The sequence below is a fragment of the Acanthopagrus latus genome, chromosome 15 (genome assembly GCF_904848185.1).
Source record: "Acanthopagrus latus isolate v.2019 chromosome 15, fAcaLat1.1, whole genome shotgun sequence".
NCBI lineage: Eukaryota > Metazoa > Chordata > Actinopteri > Spariformes > Sparidae > Acanthopagrus > Acanthopagrus latus.
The window spans coordinates 4,283,495-4,309,978 of NC_051053.1; the positions used below are offsets into that span (position 1 = coordinate 4,283,495).

Consider the following 26,484-nt stretch of genomic DNA (forward strand, 5'->3'; position numbering starts at 1 on the left):
TTTAATTACTGACCATAACATCGTGTATTTTATCATTTCATAAAATATGTTTATCCATTTTGCAGAGTCACTCAGACTCAGGTACTCGAGAAGGAGCACAGATGGAGGTGTGATGGAAGTCTTTGCCTTTTAATTATAATACCCTCTGCTGCATTTTTAGCCCAGTATTAATGACTGTGCTCCCTGTTTGCAGCCGTCAGGGTTTGATGCATTTGTGTGTTGTAATCACAAGGACCTATAATTATCTGTCTCACTCTGGCTAAACTCTATCTGAAAAATGGATCTTCCAGGAATTTAATTTAAAAGTCAAAAGACCCCCCTGTTGCTGCTTCATTAATCTAAAACACAGTTTTTCTGAAATATATCAGCCTCAGTATCTTTCAGTGGTGACTAGATCTTTTTGAAGCTCTCAGGTCGTAAATTATGATGCTGACAATATTACAGGGGAGGGCACGGAGCGCCGCCTTTCTTCTCATTCTCAAGTTAATTGAACTTCAGTTTTTCTGCTGTGACAGCTGTGACTCCCACTATTCTCTCAATCTTAGACACATGGCAACATTGTTGTCCTTATCAGTAAAAAGGAGTCTTTCAGACCTGTACAAACAACTCCTACCCAGATTTCTGCCAGGTTTAATGTGTATTTTATTTCTAATTAAATAAAATCACTCTTTCATTAGTAGCTTGTGACTCTGTCAGGGTCATCTCCGGACAGAGACGCCTCTGATCTGAGCTTCACAGTGTGCTAAACCCACAAGAGACAACACAGAGGGCTTACTTTTATCCAAAATATCAATAATGTTGGCATCCACAGATGATGGCACCAGATAAGTGTGGAGGCCCGTTTTTGATAGGGCTCCAGGTCTAGTATGAAAAAAGAAAAAAAAAATGGTAAGTTTTATTGCTACTAGTTTGGAGGCCTGTTTGAAATGTGCTTTCAGCTCAGTCCATGATCTTAATGAATACTAGGTTTGTGGGCCACAGTGAAGCAAACCAAGTGGAATTTGGGTATGGGGGGGTTAACCAGTTAACTCACACAAGCACATAAAAAACCAGTCAATAAAACAACTTGTTGAAAAATAGTTTGACATCATTTGTTCAATACGAAAAACAAAATATGACCCCTTTTTCTTTTCCTTCAGAAGAGTGGAGATGATAGGCTCGTACAAATGTTAATCAAGGACACAGGCTAAAATGAACTTTATGACAAATTTGCTTGAATTACACGCAGCCACCACATATGGATAGCTCTCTTCTAAAAGGTGAAGGATAAAGGTTAACAATTATATCATTTATTGCTCAGTATGGAAGCTCTATAACTTTAACAACTGACCCACATATGGATAGCTCTCTTCTAAAAGGTGAAGGATAAAGGTTAACAATTATATCATTTATTGCTCAGTATGGAAGCTCTATAACTTTATCAACTGACCCAGGTGAGGCTCTGTTGAAAAGGTTTGCACTTCTTCCCTAAAAATGTTGTGCCAATCTCAAAGTTCATTTTTTGGGGGTAAAGGTTTTGGACGAAATTGTTCAACAGATCTGTGCTGAATGATCCCGACTATGTCTGAGAAGTGCTGAAACTGCTGCTGTATAACATAAATGAAAAGGCAATAAAGGCAATGAATGACCTCCTATTATCAGTCATTGAGAGAAGTCCTTCAATTTGTCAAAACTCTCAAGTACGAGTACGCCTGAGCGACTACATGGGTCATTTCAGAACATCTCTGCAGGTACCCCCCTATATTTTCATTTCATATATTCACATTCCCTCTTCATCATCTAAGTCACCCTCAAAATATCTATTCAAATGACACAGATTTACTTGGGCAATGACCAAGCACAAATGCTCTGTGGCCACAGCTGTCTCTATGACGAACATTACTGCTGCTGTTCAATGCCAAAAAATCTTGAGATCCTTTGGCTAACCAAACTCCCTGACTTCAAACCCCTGCAGCTCTTTATCTGAGTTAATTACACACTGCAGGATAAATCATGTAGAACACATTCAGTATGAATAAAATGACACCCAGTTGTCAAATCTTGCTTCCCTGAACTCTGGAAAATAACTGAAGTGCAAAGTTTAAGCATTCCTCCACAAAACAAGTTTTTATTAGTGTCATTGTAATGCCCCCTCTGGGTTACCTTAATTCCCCTTTGGTTGAAAATGGTGAAAAAGCTTCTTTCTGGCACTAAAATGAGACTATCCATATCCTGGCCTCACTTCAGTGGTTACTTACTCACTCAAGTGATTTTTAGACGTTACAGATTGCTTTCAAAGCACCGGGGCCTAGGCTCCAGCTTGCTGAGATGTTCAAAAGTGTAGAGACCAAACAAGATCATCTTTTGTAATCCAGATGACTAGACTTCGGAACAAGATAATGATCTAGTTTGTCAATGATGTGCAATCTTAGAGTCCAAGACTTTTGCTATAATGTACACAGGCATTAGCTCAAACAACACTTAAACGTAAATCCATATGCAGGACTGTTAGGTGTCTGTTTGTGTCGATAGTGTTTTTTCCCTTTAAAGGAAACCTATTATGTTTGTTTGTTTGTTAATAAAGCAGATTTTGTATGTGAAAGATCTTGGAAGTTTTAAGGTTAAAATCTGCACCAACAGAGGCTTCTCTCTCCCACAGAATACACTCCTGAAATGCTCCTGAAAAGCCTCATCAGTAGTTAGTTTGGCACATAACTACTGATTTACCACAGTTGTTGTTAGTGGTGCTGGGTCAGGCATGTGTGAGCTGACCAGTCAGAGGACACTGGGTGTTCAGGTTGGGGCCTTAAAGGGACAGGAGCTAAAACAGAGTGTGTCAGAATGAGAGGGAATTCAGTGCTGCAGCACTGGATAGTATGAGAAAACGGATGTGTAACACGAGTGTATCTTTCCCTCTCTTGAGACAAAATCTAAAATATCAAAACAGCATTTTCCAGCAAAAACAAAATGAAACATATACTGTGATGCTGCTGAAACACATCAAGAAGCAAGACATGTCGCAAGTCATATGCAGTCATGGCTGTGGGGCCTCTGCAACACATCATTAGTGTCTGAGCAATACTGTCTGGCATGACTAAGAGGAAGAGGAGGACGATGTACATTAGAGGTATTTCATATCTGAATGTGTTTGCATGCTCACAGTGAGTGGGGACTGCATAACTGCGAGAGCTTACCCATAATGCAGTCAAATTTAAAGACCGAAGGGTATTCATCTCAGAAAACCCTCACAAGAGCGTTAAGCTTTTTCTAAAAGTTTATATCAGATGAGATGCAGTGAAATTTACTTTCAGCCTGTTATGCGTAATTGCTGTGCCCACATTCTGAGTCAGGCACTGACTCTTATTAAGACATACAGTACTCACATGTGCACCAGCTGTCACTGGGGAGCCACTGTGCAGCATACATAGCCATCACCAAGTGAGGAAGGATGCAATATCACTGCGATCACAGCTCTCCAAATGCTGAATAACTCCTAATTACTTTTGATGATTTGACATGAAAAACGTCTGTTTGTTTTCGCACTTCTGCCAAGGTTAACTAGAGTCAAACAGACACAGGAAAAGAAGCTGCAGCTGTTTCATTCAGAGAAAAATTAATCTTTCAAGAATTTCTTTTTACTTCCTTGACACACTTCACAAGGTGTTAGTCATATACATATGTGTGCATGGAGAGCTCATTTCAGGCCCTGAGCATAATTTTGGTGGTGCAGGCCATAACCCTTAGACATTTGGTTAATTTCAGCTTGGGTGAAACTACTGGCTTCTTCCCATCATTTTGACAAGCAGGTACTTTGCCTATGTGTACTGATTGCCAAAAAAAAAAAAAAAAGAAGAAGAAGAAGAAGAAGCCAAAGTACAAACATTATGAAAGCATGTTGCTGCAGCTCCCTTGTACATCATGAAACAATTCACATGCAAAATACATTAAAAAAACCACATGCTTAAACTAAAAAAAGCTTGTACAATAAAGTACATGTACACAGTACTCAACAGTCGTGGCTAATTGAAGCCGGTCTGGTACATTGGGGTGTGTAAAAAAAATAAATAAATAAATAAAAAATCATGGCAATCAATCCGATGGTGACCTGACTGACAAACAAACACTATCATCCACATCCTGATCATTAGCATGGCTCTAATTGGCAATTCAGAAATTACTTAAAGTAAAAAATAAATGTCGTCAGGATGGTGGAAATGTGTATGGAGGTGGTTACAAATATTCTGAAATCTGTAACAAAAAGTTGATGTTTTTGACAACGGCAGTGTAAATAGTACAACAAAAACTAAAAATAAAGTCTTCTAGCCTTCTGTGTGCATTCACACTATTCAAACACATATACACTGAAGACACACTGCAGCATATCAACTATAAGAAATCAGTATATTCCACCACAGGTATTGGGTTTTTAATCTTTAACATATTCATAGGATCAGACCCACTCTACAATCTATTCCAAAGGTAGTGAGCAGTGATGGCAGATGCTTTCTTACGTACAAAACTTCAATTTATTCTGAGGATAACCATATGACCTGAGAGTAGAGCAGAGCTCTGTGCAGTCACCTGAAAGATATGATGGAGATATGATGCAGCCATACAATTCAGGGCATTGTAAAATTGGAGAAGGACTTGACAATGAGCTCTTGTTGACGGCAAGTGCAGACATGCCAAAGAAAAACTAAATAAAACTAAATGAAAATATTTTCTTTTTGTGAGTTTTGTAATTTTGTACTTGGAAAAAAATGTGTAATTCACACAAGCTGTCGTAAATGTTTACAATAATCACGCCTTAATGATAGATACCATTCCAAAATAACTGATGAACACACACCATGCCACACTCATTTATTTGAAGTTGTATTGTCGGCCCACATCCTCTCATATCACGGCCCATTCTTACCTATTATTGGTGTGCAGTTTCTAAAGCTGCACTTCACACCTCTGTGGAATTGCGGGCTGATATGCAAATTGTGAATGTGTTTCAAAAGTTTGGGACAAGGAGCCTCTTGCAGTAGATGCTAATCATTACCATCACAACTGGTGCAATCTTTGTGGTGATAAATTATCCTTGTGTTGATACATTTTACTTGTTGTTGAGGCTGGTTGGGTTTATTAAAGCACGTATTTTCAGTCTCCTTTTCGACCCACCTGCCAAAAGCTATAATGATAAAATATTGATAGAATGGCACTAGGCAGCACACATACCTCTGCCAAGGCTCAACAATCTCCTTTGATTAAATCAAGCGTAATCCAATATCAAACTCAATAGCCCTGTATCACTCTAAAAGTTAAACCACCCGTAACTGCTTAGCCAGCCACTAGGACAACAAACAATGCAACTGGAATCGTTATCTCAGAATAACAGGTTTGTTTTCAACCAACCACGATTTAAACAATTCACACATTTACAAATAAAAAAAATTATTTTCAAGACTTTATTTGAATCTCATGACAAAAACAACGTTGTTGGAATCAGTAAAAAGCATGCTGCTTTGTTTCAGGAGTGCTTTAAAGGAAAAGATGGACAACACAGACTTGATGGATGGTACTGAACATTACATTAAACCATCAGCACTGTCTCTAAAAGGCAGCATTGCAATAGATGACTGTTCTGTTGTTGTGCATTGAGCCAAAGTACTAAAGCAAATACAACCCGTTTTCAAAGTTCGTTTTTCTTTTTCTTTCAAATAGTGCACAGGGCTCAGTGAAGCTGCTGTCCGGTATACAGAGCACAAAGATAGTCGATGTCTGATTGTTCTGCCACATGTACAGTGCAGACATTTTATTGTATGGAGCATGGGATGTGATCCATGCACAAAAATGAAGATGAGTTTCAGATCTCATCTTTACGCTTGACAAAGAGACATCATTCTGTTCAGTTAAGCTTTAAATTCTTCTCGTCTTAAATTGAATGTCGCTATATGTAAGCCATACTGCAGAACATACCCCTTTTGCTTTAAGATCTTCCCTGTTGCTCTCTCTGCAACAGCTCAGGAAGTTCAAGGTATCAAAGGAGATGTGTGATTTTTACAAAACTGTGATAGTTTTCTGACATTCGCTATCAGAGTGTGGTCAGTAGATTGCTCAGTTTATTCCTATATACCAAGAGAAATACTCAAGGATCCCCATCATCTAGCCAAAGCACTTGTGTCTCCTGTCCTTCAAGAACAGGGTAATGTAGCATTAAGAGCAGAACTTGTTTTCAATGCAGCACATATCCTGAGGCACTGAGGGCCCTTAACCTCTCATCATCAGGTCAGTCTATGAAATCAACTTAACCGTGTCCCCTTGCAGGTTTATTAATGCACCAGACACTTTCTTAAGCTCCTGTTTATTTATTGTGCTTTAGTATTTTTGAGAAAGCTCATGCTGATTTTTATATTAGATATTTGCTCTGCATCATTTTTGTGTATCGTTTTGGTACTGTTTTGTCCACCTCAAGGACACAAACCAAGACATTTCAGTCAACATTTCATTTAAATGGTAAAATGTATTAAATCTGGAATATGAATACACAAAGGTAAACTACTTTAAAAAATGCAATGCTCACTTTACTTGTGAGTTAGCATACATCCTTGATCAGGTCACCGACATCCCATACAGTACAGTGTAGACTTCACTGAATTGTATACTTGTAAAGGGTTACTTGTTAAGTGTCAAGGCAGTCCATTTACCCCCTCAGTGCCTCTCAAACAGATAAAAACCTTTGCACACAAATGCTGTTGTTAGGATAAAAACTGCAAAATAGATAGCCTGGAAGTATGACTCAAGACTATCAATACTTACATACTGGATAGCATCGTGGTGATCAGTGATTACACACACACTTTGTCCAAATGAACAGAGGACCATGTACTCAATAGCCTGGTTAAACAGGGTGCTCAAATGGTCTGAATAACATTCTGATTATTCAGAATATTGCATAGCATTTTCACTTGGCTGTTTATGCCCAGTCAGATGCATTTTTCTACATGAAGAGTAGAGGCGGGCAAGAGATGATGAGGAGAGATGAGCGATGCTGTGTGTGTGTGTGTGTGTGTGTGTGTGTGTGGGGGGGGGGATTTGAGATAGTGTGTCCTCTTGCTGCAATGCATGAGTTGCTCTTTAGCAATGAAGTCACCACTTTTTCCAGTTGTCACTCTAATGGCAACCTCTGACTGTCCATCCAGCAGAACTGTCTCCTGTCACCAGCAAAGGTAGGCGGAACAAGTGTCCGTTACACACCTCTGCACCACTTAGCTGCAACTCAGCTCAGTTCTGCCTCAGAAGATTGAAACATAGTTAGCTAACTAGCTATACTGAGGAAGCTAAGCTAGGGAAACGGAATTAACAACAGCAGGAAAACACTCCTGTCACCAGCGTAACTCAGCATCTTGTGTTTGCCAAACTGTGCAAACAACAAAAATAATAAGGCCTGGTTTGATTGAAAACATTTCAGCTGATTTTACTCCCAAGAGGAAAACAATGACAGCCCATGAAGTGTTTTAGCACTACAGTCCATCAGGGCAACTGCAACATGCTGTGTTTTCATTTCTCACATAAACCTTTCAACCTTTCAACAACCATAATGCTAATGAACTGCAGCATAACCAGCTCTTTTCTGATGACAGCACTCCCCTGTGGACTTCAGTCTGAGACACATAGTGGCACTGTGTGCAGAACTCTCAATTCTAGTCCAACATGACAACACAAAGCACTGAACCACAAAACCAGAAACCTACCCAACCTGAATGATATAAATAACATAACGGCAGTGCATTCAGCAGATACACATGTTGTTATTTTTTTTTTTCTACCACTTTACAGACATTAGGGCTGCACGATATGAGGAAAATCTGCAATGTGCGATAACACTGTTAAATATTGCGATGAAGATATAAGTTGAGATAAATAAACAAATATTGAAGTGTACATATCAGCTTGATATTAAGCTGTTAGCCAAACTTACCAACTTTCTTGTCTGAAATGGAAAATGTAGGCCTATTTATAACTCTATAACCCTCTGTGGGCCTCGAGGCCTATTTAACATAATTAAGAATAAAAATATATATTCTTACTGCACTTTATCACTAGTGCAGTAATTAAATATTCAAGGGCTGTCAATATAAATGTGTTATAATTCTGGCAATAAATTTGAAAACCTTAACCTTAAAAGAAAAATTTACATTAATGCAATTTAATCACATTACCCTTTTTTACCCTTTTTAATCACCTCCCATAACTTGATAGGCTTGTTGTTTACCTTCCTGAGTCCTCTGACACACAAACTATGACAATGATGAGTGAGCAGACATCCCCTGCTCTGCTGAATGGATCATAAAAACTGACCTTTTGATTAAACCAGTTGTTGCACCGTCGCAGCGATTAATGGTCTTTACGACGAAGCATGTGTGCATGTTGCTAACGTTAATGATGCTAGCGGCGTTTTCCCAGTGTGACAGAGCCGACAGTTACTGCACCTTTACATCAGAGAACAAATGGAATACATCACCATTCAACATTACGTTGTTGAAGACTCCTGTGACAGATAAGTACTTGATTACTTTGAAACACTGTAACACTGGTCAACTGGTAGCAGGACCGAGATGATCCGTTTCTCTGTCCTGAACCCCCGGGTGAACCTCCCCCTGCTGCGGGCCTCCGTTAGACACTGAGCAGAGTCTCCCATGTATGTTCTCACCATGTTGTCTCGCTTCGTCCTGCCGCTCCCATTGCCGCAGTCTACAGCGCGCATGGTTATTCATCGCGTTTCAGGCAGTCTTTTGCGATGTGTTTATCGCACATGTTCATATCGCCATGACGATGAAAATTCGATTTACTGTGCAGCCCTAACAGACATCAAACAACTCATGCTCTGTGGCCAACAGCAGGCCACATATCCATGTGAGACACACTTGCCTTTTAAATCACAATGTCACGATTAGCACAGGAGTCAGCAGTCAATCTGAAAATTGGGGCATCATTGTTAAAAACGATCAAACTTCCACTGCAAGACATTGTAAAGGGCTCCCTTAGTATCTGCATCCCACATAAATGAAGTCTGTTTGTAGCTGAAATTTCAAGAACCAAGCTTTTCATCTGTGATGTCGTTCTGACTCACAGCCTGGAACTGCTCCATTGATAATGGATGGGGGCAGACTTTGTGCATATCTACCACCTTAGCTCGAAAGATATGATTATTGGAACCGACTGCTTTGCCATCATTCTTAAGCAATTCTTTATGCAGCTGTACATCGGAATGACATCAGAGTTGGGGCAAACTCATCACTCATGTTTCTACTGTAGCTTAGGGAGCGAGTGATGATGATTCACCAATACAGCTCAAACTGTTAAAAGGCATAGGTACGGTAGCTTCTCAGCATGACTAAATGCTTTGCAGTCAGTGAACACTTGACTTTTTTCTCTGCTTCTATTTGGTGCTACACCTGGATTAAGCAAAACAATTCTTAGTTTAGAGGGCTAGTGTTTAAGATTCAGGAGGATCACATTTGTTTTTCATCTGTGCATAATCACCTGAAAATCTGAATAATTGGGTTTTTGTCACCTTACGACAAGTCTTTTATCTTTACAGTGAAAGTAAACATTGGCTCTAAACAGGGCCTTTGCCTTTTTTTTTTTGCAGATTTTTAGCACATTTGTAGCACATTTTAGTTAGTTATGTATGAAGCTGCTGAACAACTAACAACTCCTGACAAGCTAGCACAGAAAACGTTAAGGAATCGCAAACAAAGAAATAGGGGCAATCTGTCCTAAATTACATGGTAATCCATCCAATGGCTGCTAACACACTTCACTCAAAACCACAAATCAATGTCAAAGTTGTGGTGGTGCTAGATGAAAAGCCAGGTGATCCAGAATTGGCCTTCATCCTATTGGGACTACTATTGCCTGAGCTGAATGTTGAGATATTTCAGTTTAGACTTCAACGGCAGTTCTCAGCTGACAGCAAATCCTACAGTCACATTAACCTGAAGAGTCAAGTGGCTAGAGTAGATTTCAACATTGCATCACTACAAAGGAACAACTCTCAAAAGGTGGTGGCTGTAGTTCAGAAGGTGGAGCAGCTTGTTGAGTTAAACCTTAAGGGACACAAAGAAACTCAAACTGCTTCAAGCTGATTGTAAAGCAGGGTGTCTCTCAAAGGTTGAAAAGTGCAATATGAGTGTTCAGTCACAATAAAAAGCAGACTTGTGGTCAGCATGTTCACTGGATCGTTAAACCTCTGCAGCAAGAACTCTACAGCATATACTGTATTCTGCCTGCATATTTTCATTGCTTGAAAATGATCTCCAAACATGAAATACAAATGACCAATCATTTTAATATCTGTGCAGCTTAATGTGAGGATTAAACTAATCCACAATCTCATTACAATATGCTGGAAATTAATTGTTGAATGCTCTGTATCTTATTAACAGAGGAATGTAAATTACCAGCTCACAAACACAAAGTAAATCCAGCATTACAGACAGCCTCTAAATAACCCTTAAGGGTAGGTTTCACCAAGGTTAAAAAAGAAAAGCACTCACACAAAGATGCAGTTCTACATTCACTTCAATATACTCAAGTAACACAAATGCACCAATATCTCCTACAAAAGTGGTGTAAGGTAGAATTTATAAGCAATATTTCATAACTAGGGGCAAATCACAGAGGAAAACACTTCTCTCAAACTCCTCTCTGTTGACAATGAGCTGTGTGTGACTCCACACACTCAGAGGTTTTGATTAACCTCAGTGTCATTGCAGGTTTTACAGTTATGAGCCAGAAAATGTCAGTGTCATTAAAATCGCCCCAAGTACTATTGAGGTGTCCACAAACTTGGCATCACTGCTTCAGTGAAACAGCTCTGGGATTTCTATGCTGATGTTGCCAATGAGCCTCTGCAACTCTGAGGGAGGAAGAGCTCTCGGAATGTCAACTGAGTTACAAAATAAATGGTAGATTTTCTAATTTCTTACATAATCTCTGAAAGAACATGCTTTCACTGTTTTATGCGTTTGTGGAAAAGCTTTTGTTGTTGTTTTGAGGCCAACAAGTTCCCTTTTACATATTGCGGCTGTCTTGCCCCACTCGTCTGAGCTACAGTACAGTGGAAAACTCTAGCAACTATCATAATCTATAGTCCTTTCACGTACGTGTGTGTGTGTGTGTGTGTGTGTGTGTGTGTGTGTGTGTGTGTGTGGTGGGGGATGCTGCAGTGGAAGAACACTGGGATTTCCTTGGAGAGATGGGAATAAAATAAAAGAAAAACACATATTCTATGATGACATTATTAATCCAAGTTGACAATCTCACCATATTCTGGGGAAAACCAGCTGAATAATGCAGGGAGGACTGTGTGCTCTCAACAGCACCAGCAATCATAAAAAAAGAGATTTCTTTTTTATCTTTAAAGAAATCTAACATGCAAAATCAGGACTGTTTGGGTGAACATTGCACGGACTCATTACTTTTTGTTACACTGTTATTTGGATTTGACTCATCTCTGAGACTGAGCAGACTGTGTTAATATCTAAAACCTTTAAGAACCCAAGCACTGTATTTTCATGCAAACATTGGTACAGTGCAGCATGAAACACCTGTTCTATAGTGTAATGATGATAAGCACAACTAATTCACGACAAGAACGGAAGTAATTAGACTGACCATTTATCTGACCATTCATTCTGTAATTGCTGTTTGTATTTGCATATCAAACACTAAACAAAAATAAGCATTAGCAAAACTAGCTGTCCAATTAGGGGCGAGCCTTTAACACTGATTGAAAAAAAAAAAAAAAAAAAGACTTTCAGACAGTGTTTAACATAAATTACGTTATGTTAACTCGCTGTGTGCCCCGCCTTCCTGTTTGTGCTCTCTAATCCACAAGGAGCAGGTGTTGTGCACTAATCCACGCCTTTCAGCTACGCTCCAATTATATATTGATGACCTAGCAATCATCAGAGCTGGATGTGATCATAGAATTGAGCAGAGGCTGATGTGTGTGTGTGTATGTGCCTGAACAACAACAACAACAACAACAACAACAACAACTTTACAAAAAGCTTAACATGTCCCTACTTTTGTATTACTCACACACAAACACACACACACACACACACACACACACACACACACACACACACACACACACACACACACACACACACACACACACACACACAGTGACTGCAGGAACACACACACTTTGTAAATGCAGCAACAGCAGAATGCCGGCGCCCATTTTGTTTCCCAGCTCCACAAAATTAAAATTGACCATTAGGGTAGCCCCAGTCCGATCAGTCCAGATGTTTCCTCTCCTCTTTAGCTGCAATCAAAAGCAACGTTGTTATGATATACCAATATTTTCCACATGGTTATTCAAATTCAGGCTGCTCAATGCACCAAACACACCAAAACACAAACGTACAAAAAACTGTGACTTTGTAAACGACTCCACCACCGATTTTGAGATTGGGACAAAAATAGCTCCAGCTCCATACATTTGCTGCCAAATCACAATACTTCCACAAAAGGTAGCACATACATTTATACTTCATGTAACCCTGCTGCAGTGTCTTCTCCACATCAAACAGTCAGTTATGACAAACAGCACATGGAGAGTCAACTGGACAATTTGATTATGCTACTGCAGTGTTTCATACCTGGCCATCCCTCCCAAGTTAAGTCTATATTTGGCAGCCGATTTTGACATTTTATATTTAAAATTTATAAATCATCCAAAAGACAGATGCCATCCCTGACTGACTACATGGACAATCTGCCCTTGCTCTTCCACCCACAGCTTCTGTCAATCACACACGCTCTGCCGAGTCGCTCTCTGTTAATACATCCCTCCTGTAAATGTAGACATACGTATGCCCTTGTTTTGTACAAACTCGTCAGTGCGCCTGGTTGTTGTGATTCGACGTTAGTTTTGATCAGATACACCAACAAACCTCCTTTACACGCGGCTCACTTGCTGTCAAGACAATGCTGTGGCGGGCGAAAAAAAATCCTTGGTGCTTCTTGCTAGATATAACTCACTGCCGACAGATAAGACAACGTCAAGAGAAAACCAAAAGGAGAGAGAAACAGGGAGGAGAAGCGAACTAGTGTCCGTGCATTAGGGTGGAAAATGAAAATGAAAGCAACACTATGAAGAACATTGCGTTTTGAGTTAAAATCACATTGATCTTGCTACAAACACACCTCGGATAAAACTGACCATTGACTTCTCAGTTCAGATCCACATCTTCAAACCTGGCATTGCATCAACTCATCGGCAGCTAGATGGCCAACAGTAAGTTAACTCTGTTCACTTACTACAAACAATGAATCAATGCACCTCATGCTTCTATTCAGCCATGGATCAAGACTTTTTCACCCACTTGGCAATAAAGTTACAAATTATGCCTTTGATATTTGTGCAGGGCTACACTGAAAGCCCTATACATCAATTTGCTCCACTGCTGACAACTACTATTGTTTCACACCACTGGAATTCAGGAGTAGAGGTGTTTGAAGATTCATCATAGGGAGGCATAGCGCTACATGCTTGTGTCTAACTAGAGTTATCCAACTGCTGGGCAACTGCAGCGCCATGCAGTTGCAGCTTATGGAAAATGACAGACTCCTCAGGTAGGCAGTTTGCTTTTCATAAAAAAAAATAAAAAAAAACCTGACCCTTAATATGAACCACATATCTAATTTCAGCCAGTGCTTTTATTCTTAAAATGTGCCAAACAACTTAATATTCTGAATTTACATCCACTCTCTATAGGAGGCATTACAAATTCAAAGAAAATTTCTCATTAATCACTTTCCACATTTTAAGGGTTGCAGTCCCTACAGGTGCATACAATGTAGTCATGTATCATATAGTTCTTGTGAACACCAAGCTTCACCTCCTGTAAAAGGATAGATGCCGTGGGAATCTATATATAAAAGAGGGGAGACATGGAGGCGGGGGACAGGGCTCCATGTTGATGTAAAGGAATGAAGCGACAGAGCACGATCGAACTAATGTCAAGCTCGGTGGAGAGAAACAGCGTAAAGGAATTGAATTAACTTTAAGGAAGAAGTTAATGAGTCCATGGCGGCTGAGAAAAACACTCACGTAGGCTGGCTCATCTCATTAATTGTTTAAACCTGCTAACACACTTAACACTTTCTAGACCTGCCTCCAAGCCCTTTGGATCCTGGAAGTGAAGCGGCAGACACAGGAGACAGTATAATGCACAGGATGAAATCCTGAGCTGTCATCCTGCATGAGATGAGAGACCTTTTTACAGACTTCATGGTGTTTAGCATCTGTGCTCTATATTTTCTCTGTGTGCAATCATCTCAGCTCTGTCTCTCTTTCAATGGTGTGTCTGTGGCCAGTTGTCTCGGGTCTAAAAACAGCAGCAAAAAGTCTTAACACAACCTACAAGTAAGATGAGGAAAGCAAGGAGTTGACAGGGAAGGCAGCCGAAACACAGCAGAAGTTTTAAGCGACTCGCTTTGTTCCTCTTCACACAGACTCCGACGCAGTTGTCGCTTCATTTTCTCACAGAGATTGTGTGGTTGACTTTGGTGCAACTTCAGAGATAAAACTGAATAGGCAGAGGCGAGACAAGGATACCGTTTCCTCCTTGAAGAGTGTACTTTCATCACATCAATGATTGGTCTGAGTGCTTGTAACAATGTTAAGGGCATGAAGTGATGGAAGGGTTAGGAGTGCTTTGTGTCAGAGTGCTGCTCTCAGATAACATTTTCATCAGTATCGTATTCAAATAAAGAGTTTTATTCCCTTTTTTCACATATCTATTGTAGACAAATAACAATGTGAATATGAAGCTCATGCAAATGGAAAGGAAACTGGTCTTAAATTACCATCATACAATCTCCACAATGTGGAGTGAGGTCTGCATGCTGGTATTAGGCCTCATTCTGCACCTTGTTTTTTTACTTGATAATATTATTAACAGCATGTGGGGCCTACATAAAGTTTTAATAATGTTTCTCTGTCACAGTTTAAAATATTGGCAATGACTGCAGCCCCAGAGATCAAATATTATGCTAATTTCCAAGTTCATACTTTTATTTTGGGTGTCTGGAAAATGATTAAACTTTCTAAAAGCAGGTTATTTTTCTCACACCGCTGCAGCAAACCGTATTTTCATCCCGAGTGGAAACACAGCTAAATATTTTAGCTTATGTCTTTTCAAGGGAACCCAGTCCCTGGATACAAGGGCACCGCTCGGCCTTGCTTCCAATTTTGCCCGTCCATGGTCATTTGTGATTTTGCAGCCAAAAGTTCCCCTGTGTTCCAGAAACGCATTATTACCCACACAGCACCATTATAAAAGAGATGTCTTTAAAACTTAAATTATCAATTATGAATCTTTTTATTATGCATTTTGGAACCATGGAGGTTTTATGTTTATACAAACTAGGGCCATGCCCGTAGGAAATATGTATTCCTACAGAAAATTGGGAGGTTAAGTAGCTTTTTCATGGAGGCCAAATGAGGCTGTGTTTGAAGGTGGGACATCAGGGATATTTATGTTTGCTGTGAAATCCGATATTCCAGGGTACAGTTGGCTGTTTTTGACTATTTTTGATTTTGCCATTATATTTCACCTTAAAAACTATATATTTGGTGTCATTATTTTCAGCACAACCTCACATCTGTGACTATACAATTATTTTTTTTAATTTTTATTTTGACATACTGTATTAACACAATGGACCGAAAATAAAAATAAAACATCCGAGTAGAAAAAGTTAGATTTTTTTTTTACAGTGAAAACCACAAATATGTTTTACAAACCATGTTTTATTACTTATAATGCAAATATAAATTGTTGTTTGCTAAATATGTGCATAAATCTCAAAAATCTTAAAAAAAAAAAAAAAAAAAAAAAAAAACTATTTACATTTAAATGCAGGCAATGCTCAGGTCTGCCTGAGCTCCTTCCAGCTGAATGAAGAGCTGCACTGCCTCCTCCACATTCAGCAGTCTCCTCATTGTTTTGACTCATTAAACAAAAAACTGACTCCACTGCACACTAAACACCCTACACCAAACACTACATAACACACTGACTATACACTCCAAACATGCTAAATGTCACAAATTTCTCAACTCTCAATATCGCTGTCTCTACACCGACCGTCGTTGTCTGTCATTCATCCTCCTCCGTCCCTCCCACAACTTTCCCTGTTCACTGCTTGGACACTTTCGTGACAAAATCCAGTTTTTACTGTTTCTTCCTGCACCAGACACAAAGCAAACATGATGGCAATGTTCGCGAAAAAGCGTGGCGGACATTATTTACCCTAAGTCCGGTTTTGGACGTGCCGGTGCGTCCGGCGGTGGGCTCTGCAGTGACTGGCTCTGGTGCGCACGTGACTGTGGTGGCTACGGTTAGCAATGCTAGCGGAATTGATAAAGCACTTATGAAATAAATTATTAACAGTGTCATTGCAGTCCAAATAAATGTGACATTGCACACCCTTGAACCAAACAGCAGCCATGTGGAAACACTCAGGTCAGTCTGATCCTGATCTGCAGAGATATTTGAGGAACAGACACACACACACACACACAGACCGACGGAGATTCTTTGCTTTTATAGAGAGATTTATTCAAGCTGGGAATAGCAATTGAAGTATCTTTGAATTAATTACAATGTATAGTTAATGGGCAGAACAGGAACAGGGAAAACACTGCTGCAAATATTCTGAATTGGCCACTTCACTAGACAGCAAACTGAGAAGCTAGAAAACCTTTCTGGCATATGTGCCAGGCGAGAAATTATCTGGAGCTTCCACTTTCTGGGGCCCATAGAGCGTGTGCAATAAAATGATTATATCTAGTGGCTCATCTAGATTTTCTAACTGTTATCTGATGAAATGGCTCAAATTATGACAATGATTCGTACCCAGTGTAAGATTACATGAAAAAGTCTTCTGGACCCCGGTGCATCACGTGATTATAAGTACATGGTCGACTCATGCTCTTCGTGGGGCGTGGCTGTATAGTTGTGACATCACAGCCTCACGGAAGACCCATCCATTCATTTGAAAACTGTTTCTGAAAATGGATTGTGCATTTGGCTGGGGAGTGACCATTTTGATATTTTCACAGTATTAAGCATCAACCTGCTTTATATATATAAAAAAGACAGGAAATCGCACATTCTACAATATGGGACCTTTAATGGAAAGCTAATAATTAATTAAAAACAGAGACTGTCAACACATTTACCGTAATTCTAGGTACATATAGTGGCTAGAGGCTGAAGTTGGACCATGGCCAATGCAAATACTTGTTAAGTGCGTTTCTTGCAGCACAAATTTAAGCATTAAACAGTTTTACATACCAATCTTAGTCCTAGCAAATGAAAACTATGATGATGTGGGGAGACTAAATTGACCCATGGCTAAACCCAACACCGGACTGCATTCCTCTCCAATGATGTGTTAGGGTTATAGGTTGGATTACCCATCAGACAGTGTATTTTGAACATTCAGCGTATCCAGGGGGTAATGTTTGAGGTCAATCTTGTATTTTAGTAACTGATACGATAACTTGCATCATCAGCCCATGGAGGACTTTTCTTCTGATTGCCTCATTCATGAGGATGTCAGCCTTCCTCAAGACACAATGATTTAACAGCACTGAGAGTGAATCTACCTTGGCAGATACACCACATAAAAGAATGCCACACTGCTTCTTTTTTATAAAGCCCTTCAGCAACACTCGTTTCTGATTTCCTATAAGCTGTTGCTCAATATGCAGAGGGGTGAGCGGATCCTCACATGCTTCAGGCAACGGTTGATAGAAATCATGAATTTGCGGAGACAAGATAAAAGCGAGGAGACGGCATCCTCATTTATGGACACACTGATTTCCCACCGCTGTTGTAGAAAGCTTTCTATCAATGAAAAAATTCTCTCTCTCTCTCTCTCTCTCTCTCTATCTCTCTATCTCTCTCTCCCTCCCACCCTCCTCATATCCAGCCCCCCCTTTTCCTATAAGACAGAAATCTCTTTAATCGGATTCAATTCTTTTGGATATAGCTCATAGGCTTAATAAGCAAAGGAGCCTATAGAAACCAAGCTTTGTTACGCCAATTTGAAATCTACTATTCAAGGGAGACTTTATATGCTGTGTATGGCACCTGTCAGTGGGTCTGCAGAAGCAGCAGCTTGGATAAACTAAACATGTAACGCTTCATTTGAGCAACTGGGTAGCTATCCCCACATGACTTTCTGTTTCCAAAGCGGAAACCAAACACAGAACGCTTAAAATGAAAAACAAGCTAGAACAAAGAAAACTGGATTATGTCTCAATGTCTGTGCCAGGGTTCATTCTCTTAACTGAGTCAAATACGATTCCACCCAAGACAATAAATATATGAGCTGCTGACAAAATATAGTGCCTTGATAGTTGCAAATGTCATCATATTCTGTGAGTCTCCCACAGGGAACCATGCATTTCCTTGTCCCATCAAACTGGTGTTGAATTAGTTCTTCTCAGGAACAAAAGTGAAACAGGATTTCAAATTTATTTGTTTGTCTATCTTTCCTGACCTCGACCACACGAGGCCAGACAGACGAGTGATTATGTTGTTTGCTCCTCCATTCACTGACGTGAACGAATTGCATCTCAAAAAGACGCAATCTTATTATGTGCCATTTGTGTGGTTTCTGTGTGACAGAACAGAAGAGATGAAACACATTTAGAAGGATAATTGCTTTGGTCAATAACGGCGGGTTGCCTGTTTTACATTCCATTACTGGGCTGTTTCATCAAGGAGAGATAAATAAAAGGACGGTGCAACCAGAAGAGACCCATATCCCAGGTAAATGGGTGCTTTATAGGGAAGATTAGCGCAAATCCCTCACACACAGAGCATCGGCGCATGTGGGCCGAGGGAGGCTTCGGATGCAGGCTTGGCTACCTCCATCTCACACATTCCCCCGACAATCGATCAAAGCCCCAAATCACAGCTGCGCACACAGAGAGGAAGGAGTAGGTGAGACAGTATGACAACCGGGATTGGAGGCTATTGCAATGACGAATGGCAGCCTCATCTGACACAGAGTCACCCAATTGTACTCTTGGGATACAAATATGCCCATACGGTGTATGCATATGTGCGCGCACACATGGTGTCTCTCTCCAAGACACACACAAAGCAGTGCCTAGAGCACATACAGCAGGCAAGTGGAGCATCTGCAAAACAGTGTTGTGATTGTATAAACAAGCTCTGGATTCTACCTTCAGTGAGAGCTGCTCATTAAACTCTATTAACCTGCAATAGTAATATCTGCAGGGAGAACCGAATGAGACAAACACACACCTGCTCCATTTAGGGGAAACGCATTTCTCATTCCCTTAGTGAACGTATGACACGCGTAGCTCCTCCCCGAGCAGCAGTAAACACTCCCTATCTCTCTCTCTCACACACACACACACACACACACACACACACACACACACACACACACACACACACACACACACACAGGCATTCACAAGAACACATGTAGTCATCAAGAAAGCGCAGATGGTAAATGCTCAAAACTCAGCGAAGACACACAAGAAGAAAAGAGAGGCGGTTTCTAGAGAGAGCTGAGAAGTGGGTGCAGGTGATTATGAGGCCAGGAGGAGATGAATTTAAGAAAAGAAAAGTGGGGGAAGAATAGTTTCAACTGACCCGCTCAAGTCATGGTACAATGACTCATGCAGCACAGGTATAGCACAGTAGAGGCAGCCCTGTGCAGGGAACAGACTACTCATTAATGGAACCCCATGTCATGTCTGCATGCCAAACACCATCTGTATTCACTCATCCAGACATGCACAAACACACGCCACACTTCCCAGTTACCCTGGGAGAGCAGAACAAATATACACAAGCAAGAACAAGTAGAATGTATTTATATTTAATTGAATATACAACCAAAATGGCAATCCAGCATGTCTGACAAAACATCTCCCAACCAGCCTGCCCCAAGAGCCATAAGCTGAGCGACGGTACCCTATCACAACACTGAGCAATCCCAGCAGGGGAAGTATTAATAGGTACTGCATTACCAAAGCTAAATTCCCCGTAGTACACAGAGACAATCCAACAGTGTAATCCACTCGAGTGCAGAAGCATTTGCCATTGCAAAGTGCAAGAATGAAGTGGAGCAACAATAAGTGAAGGGCACAAGCTGGGAAGTTATTTGGTACATACCATTGGGGCTCTCCTCATCGATGGTCACTATGGTTGCAGGGGGGCCTGGTCTGGACAGCTTACACTCTGCATATGCACAAAGAAAAAGAAAATTAGCAAAGAAGAAGCTCAATTCCTCTTTGTTTTTGAATAGTTTTCTATGTAACACCAACAGTGTACTGTGGCTCATGGCAGCTTATGAAAATAACAAAATTAAGGATTATAGATCAAGTATTAAGTCTAAACTGTTGATGTGTGTCAGTTTTGGAAAGTAATTAAATACTTTTATTGAAGAACTATTCTCAAGTTAAATTCTTGGACTGTATTTGAGTAATTATTTTTTTATGCTACAACATTTCAGAAGGAGATAGCATACTTTTTACCTAGTGCTGGGCGGTATACCGGCTCACACCAAATACTGGTGTATATTTTCGTTATGATATGAATTTTTAATATAGCGCCATGCTGTTGTATTTGATTCCACAACGTCCGGAACGTTACACCGCGCCGTGCGACATTCCAGACTGGACCCTTTTAAATGGGATAGTTGGTTTTAGTTTTTTTTAAGTGGGGTCATATAAAGTACATATCTATAGTCGGTCTGTTCCCTACCTTAAAGGGAGAGTTTGTTTTTTTGGAAGTGGGGTCATATAAAGTATGTGTCTGTAGTCGATCTGTTCCCTACCGTAATCACCGATCAGCGTTAATGTTGCATTTCTAACCAGGCATGGTGTGACCGCGAGGTGTGGTGAGGGTAAACAGTTGTGCCCTAGTGTTACATTACAGTGAATATGGCTATGATAGGCATTGCAGTTCATGACTTCATCCACGGATGTCAAGATGAGCAACTGGAAAGCCGCTGAGATCCGGGAGATGCTAGCATCTCCTGGGTCTCTGTAGCTGTCAGTTTGCTGTTGTAACTGCAAGCTACTAACGGTCGCTACTTTCAAATTAAAAGCCCCCTGCTAGGAACCCAGTTCTAAACTCCAATGGGGTGCAATGAAGAGCTCTTATTTTGAAGACAAGCTTGACCTGCTTCCTGTCAGCTGTCTGTTGCTTGAGGCAGCTACCTCAAGGCGCTCCGATGCACACTTCCTTTAATAGTGGAGGTTTAACATCAGTGTGTGTTTGACTGAGGAGGCGAGAATATGGGCCAAGGGTCTATAATTAAGTAAATCTATCAAGTGTCGCCACATTTCTTCCGATGCATATGTTCTACGTCACAGGTATACTTTCAGATAGACAGCGCGGCAGAGTGCAGCCTTTACCTAAATCTATCTAATGGGGGATGCTGTGAGCACCTGATTATGCATGAAAAAAAAATAAAAATACAGTCATATACCATGAAACGGTTAGAATTTTGAAAAATACCATAATATACTTTTTTGGTCATACCGCCCAGCACTATTTTTACCTCACTTCATGTATTTAGGAGTTTGTTTCTGAAAATCTGCAGACTGCAGCTTCTACAAAAATTGAAATAAAGGAATTTTGACGGTATTATTTGGCAATTACGTTAACATTAGTTATTCAAGTATTCTTTTTAAAAGGGGCTTGGTGCTTTTCTCTTATCTATGACATAAAATTAAGAATCATTGGTTTTTGGACTTTAAATTGGAAACATTATTAAGACTTATTTACAATTTCTAAATATCTAAGTTTTTACATTTTACATTTTACATTTTAGTTAGTAGTGGCTTGTAAGTACAAAAACAGGCTCTACTTAGGGTCACTTAAAAGGTTTTAACAGTTTCATGAGACACATTTACTGTATCCATAACAACGACATGACTGGGAAAAGGATATGATTACCTAAAAACGCAAATTTAGTCATCTACTCGCACCCATGCCAACGGAAACTAGGTTGAAGGGTTACTTTTGCAATCCACATTTCAGGAGCTTTACAGCAAAACAGCATTGCAGCATTCTATTAAGGTAATAAAGTGGATAGATATATAAATAAATAGACAAATAAATAGATAAATAACAAAATAAATAGATATAAAAGTAGATGCATAAAGAAAGTGTAAAACTTCTTTAGCTTAGCTACAGTGAAAATGTACAGGTTAAAAATGGGGTATAAGCAACATCTTTTCAATTTAGGACTGGGGGGTTTCCAGAGACCTTTCCAGAGATTATGCTGGACAAGCTGTATAGAGTACATTTCATTTAATTGTATTTCCTTCAGCTGTTTCATTTTTTTTAAACAAGTCCCCACCTACTTCAATTGTGTATGCTGCAACACTGCTCTGAAGCTCCAGAAATTATTTGTGGACATTGAAACTTCTTGGACCCATGGCATAAGTGCGAGTAGACAGTGACCACATTTTCATATTTGCGTGATGGCAGAACTCATCCTTTTCCCAGTTAATCCTCGCTGGACCCCAGAGTACTTTATTTTATATATAAAGTAGGTAAAACTATCTCCACTGAGATCAGCTCAAGCTTTTAAATGCTAGTTACAGTGTACGCTGAGGCATTAGTAAGTAGAAATGTTAGGTGCATTTCACGGCCAATACTTCTGAACTGATACACAGCATTGTCTGAATATAGTTGACAGCAATGCTAGAACAACATAGCAAAATCATGCTGGCACTGTAAATATTTCATTGGTCTGAGCATATAAAACTCAAAACGTTCTTTCTGTGTCTCTCTGCCATGCCATAAGCTGTCACGCTGACACATCTTTTTATAGCAGGAAGCATCGATGACTGCTACAGCACAAACATCAACAGGAATGGACTGCACGACACTGACACCAGACAAACAGGGTGGACAAAGCATGTGGCGACATCATAAGCAGAGCACTGACGAGAGCAGCTTCACAGATGGAGGTCGCAGCAGCTAGATGGTACGAGCACATGGGACACAGGTAATGGCAGCTTGACAGACAGCACCAGATGGGGCAGCAGGAGAGGTGGAGTGGTGGAGACAGGAGGAAGGGAGGTGTCTAGCGTGGAGGAACAGGCGCTGCAAGGCAGCTCGCTCGGCAGCTGACGTGAGAAAAGTTCAAGATTAAATGTCTTTCAATGTGGAAGACAGAGAAGAGGAGCGAGTAAGAGGGAGGTGGAGGGAAACAGTGAAAGAGGATATAGGGACGTGATGAAATAAAAGGAGAATAGACAACCAATGTTTGCCCTCTTACCCTCATACTGCCAGTCTGCAGAGGTCAGGGGTTAGTGGAGCCAGAGGGAAGCAGAGCAGAAGCATGGAAGAAAAGAAAAGCATGAAAGAGTTGGTTGAGGAACAGCTCCGATGTTAGAAAAGGAGAATGCCCTTTTGGAAAAGAACAGGTATTAGAAAACAGGGGGAAAGACAGGCAGTTTCAGGAATATAAAAGCCTCCATTTGAGAAACGTATGTTAATGAACCACACACAGTTTTAACAAATATGGCCAGCGAATGTCTTCTTGCTGCCCCTAGCTGTCAGCTGACATTTTTCCATGAGAGAAATGGTGGGATGCATTGCAAATACTAATCAATTAAAAAACTAAAACAATATCCCTTGCTAAATTAAGTGGTATCATGTGATCTGGAAAAAAAACAAAATAACAAAAAAAAAACCAGCATGTGCACCCACATGTGAGTTATCTCCTCCTATCTCTCCTTCTTAAATCGCTCTGCCTCCATCTCATTAGATACTGAATCTTAAGCAGCGTGTTGTCAGGTGGTGTCTGCTAACATTACATGTAATCAGATATGAGTAGGAAAAAAAGGACACATGGTCAGTGACACCACATCAATAGTCAGCACTATAAGGTTTCCCGGCCACGGCTTCTGTTGCGTGACTTTTGTTGTGCAATGAGCACCTGTTGCCAGGTGCAAAACAGCTGATAGTTTTTTCTCATTAAATATGCATGCCCCTGAGACTTCGCTAATGTGGGGCTTTAGAAGTGCATACTAATCAGAGATAAAAAACCTCAGGATGTTGTGTCGCTGCATTTTTAATCATCAAGTGCAGATATGCACAATAATTAGCAATTAAAAGGCAATGAAAACCTGAGGCTAAGGTACAGAGTATGTTGTGTTTTCTGTCATTGATTTCTGAATCATTTTCATTTTTTCTTCTAATTTAAGCTGTCATTTAGAAAGAGTTGACGTACAGCCGCATCTTGCTCCATATGTGACTGGCTGTCAACATTCCTCTGTCAGTACAAGCCAATAAGTTGGGGAAGAATGTACCACCTTTTTCTAATCTAAAATTCCTTGAGGATAAATTATCAACACATGCTCATCTTGTACTGCTAATTCCTCAGGTGTATTCACTGCTTGTTTTAAAAGTTCTATGATTTTATAGCAATTAATGCATCTGTACCCTTCTGCTGACAGAACAGCAGGATGAGGGTTTCCTTTAATAGCGACAAAATGAACAAGGCGAGTGGATCACACTACATAATCTGAGGCATAAACAACAAGCAACATCAAAATAAGTATGCAAATCTGCTCTGACAGAACAATATCCGTGTGAGGTAAGAAGAGCATGCACGTGTGTGAGCGTGTGCGAAATAAAAGTTGCTCGCGGTCATTTAGAGGAGCTTTTCAGGGGATCGCAGACAGTCTGCTTTGTCAGTTTTGCATGTGTGTGCTCGGATACAAATGTGTGCATACGAGTGTACCTGCGTGTGTGCATGTGTGCATGTAGCTTTAAGCGGTAGTCATGGTAGTCGGTGAGAAAGTGAAGGGAAGAGTTTACTTTGAAGACAATAGGCAGGACCAAGCAGAGATAAGGAATTGTGCCTCCATTCACAGCGCAAACAGTCCTATTAACAGTTTTCACGTGAGGTCACGCTCACAGGGGAACGCCCCCTCAGGGCGCAAAAGATCCTACCCCGCTGCACATCAGCATAGGAAACAAGTGATACGTTTTGTTTGGATCCAGTTTCCTTTTGCCAAAATGCCAGATAGCTGCTATGGTATCGGATGCACTAAGAGAAGAGGACACAAGCCTGGGTTCTGCTTCTACTAAATTCCTTTCGACAGAGAAAACCCAGAGAGGAGATAATTGTGGATTTGCGCCATAAGACGAACCTCTGTCCCCGGGGAGGGAGAACACTGCCAGCTTTCCATATACACATGAACTTGCAGCGAACTTCATCAAAGTTAAGCTTGCGTAAACACAAGTATATACTTTTATTAATCATCGTATGTTTAGCCATGAGTCACATCTCTTTGTAATCGTTTTGATGTGGTTTGTTGTCATGTATCGAGGCGACCACCTGCCCTTAATGAATTTAAGTTAGCTAGTTAGCTGAGGAGCTGCTTTAGCTGCAAATAAACTCAGAATGCAGGGATTTTGAAATCGCTTTACACATTTAAGCTTGTGTTTAGACTGACAAGCTTTGTTTGGGTGATGCTCGGGGTTAAAGTACAATAATACAATTAATACAATAAAGTTCAACATCTAGTGTGAGTTGATTAGTACTCGCCTTTGCTTTTACAATGAAGAACTTCATTATTTACTCACCCTGACCGTAAATACATATAAAGGTCCATACGTTTATAAGCGTTCACCCTGGCAGCAGTATAAGGTGAGAGATTCTCCAAAAGGTACACCTAAATGTCAAAGTTGAGCTCTGACAGGGACCTGGCTGTTTATAATGGCTGAAATACCGCAGCAGGGGCTGTATACTGTTTGCAAGTGCCCGACACTTGCAGTTAACATCTATATCTTTCCTATTCTACAGCTGATCTAAATAACTGTGCAAGAGGAAATTTTCTGGCTTTTGCCGTGTCTCTAAGCAAAACCCTGCATGAGCCCCTGTCTAGGTCTACTGTTTTGCCCTCCAGGTCAGGGCGAATGTTTGACACACACATACACAAGCACGTGAATACATGCACACAAACTGTGTCTGTTCAGTCATGTTCACTACAAAATTAAAACGACCCCCATTTCTTTCCAAATGTACACCTTAGAGCAGCAGGTGATATTTTCTAATGACATTGTACAACAAGCTCTCCTTCCATTTAAAAGCCTCCCGAAACAATAATCCTCCTCCTGCAGCACTCAAAAGGGCAAAGCAGACCTTTACACACAAATATTGTGTACACACACACATACACAGAGTAAACATACATGATTGGAAAACTACTTATAGTTTAATCCACTTATCTGGAAGAGCATGACCCATCCGGAAAAGCTTCATTCGCAATTTAGAAAGAAAAAAAAAAAGCCTGAGAACCAAAAGTAATGTGGTGCAGCAGATTGAGAGGCAAGCTTTTTTATTATAAAATACTATGGAAATGTGCGCACAGGAAATATATGTAGTTTGGTATACATCTCTTAAAGT

General features: G+C 40.3%; 1 protein-coding gene across 4 annotated transcripts in view; it reads right to left on the reverse strand.

Annotated features, from left to right (window-relative positions):
• Positions 1–26,484, reverse strand: part of pcdh15a (protocadherin-related 15a) — a 245,217-nt gene that overhangs the window by 127,337 nt on the left and 91,396 nt on the right. For 3 of the 4 annotated variants that reach the window (XM_037124785.1, XM_037124786.1, XM_037124789.1), the window contains 2 exons: positions 23,344–23,358; positions 20,220–20,285 (listed from right to left, as the gene is read on the reverse strand). In XM_037124785.1, coding sequence (XP_036980680.1) covers positions 20,220–20,285; positions 23,344–23,358 — 81 coding nt within the window. Of the gene's footprint in view, positions 1–775; positions 862–20,219; positions 20,286–23,343; positions 23,359–26,484 lie in introns of all 4 variants that reach the window. The other variant, XM_037124787.1, reaches the window with a different exon arrangement.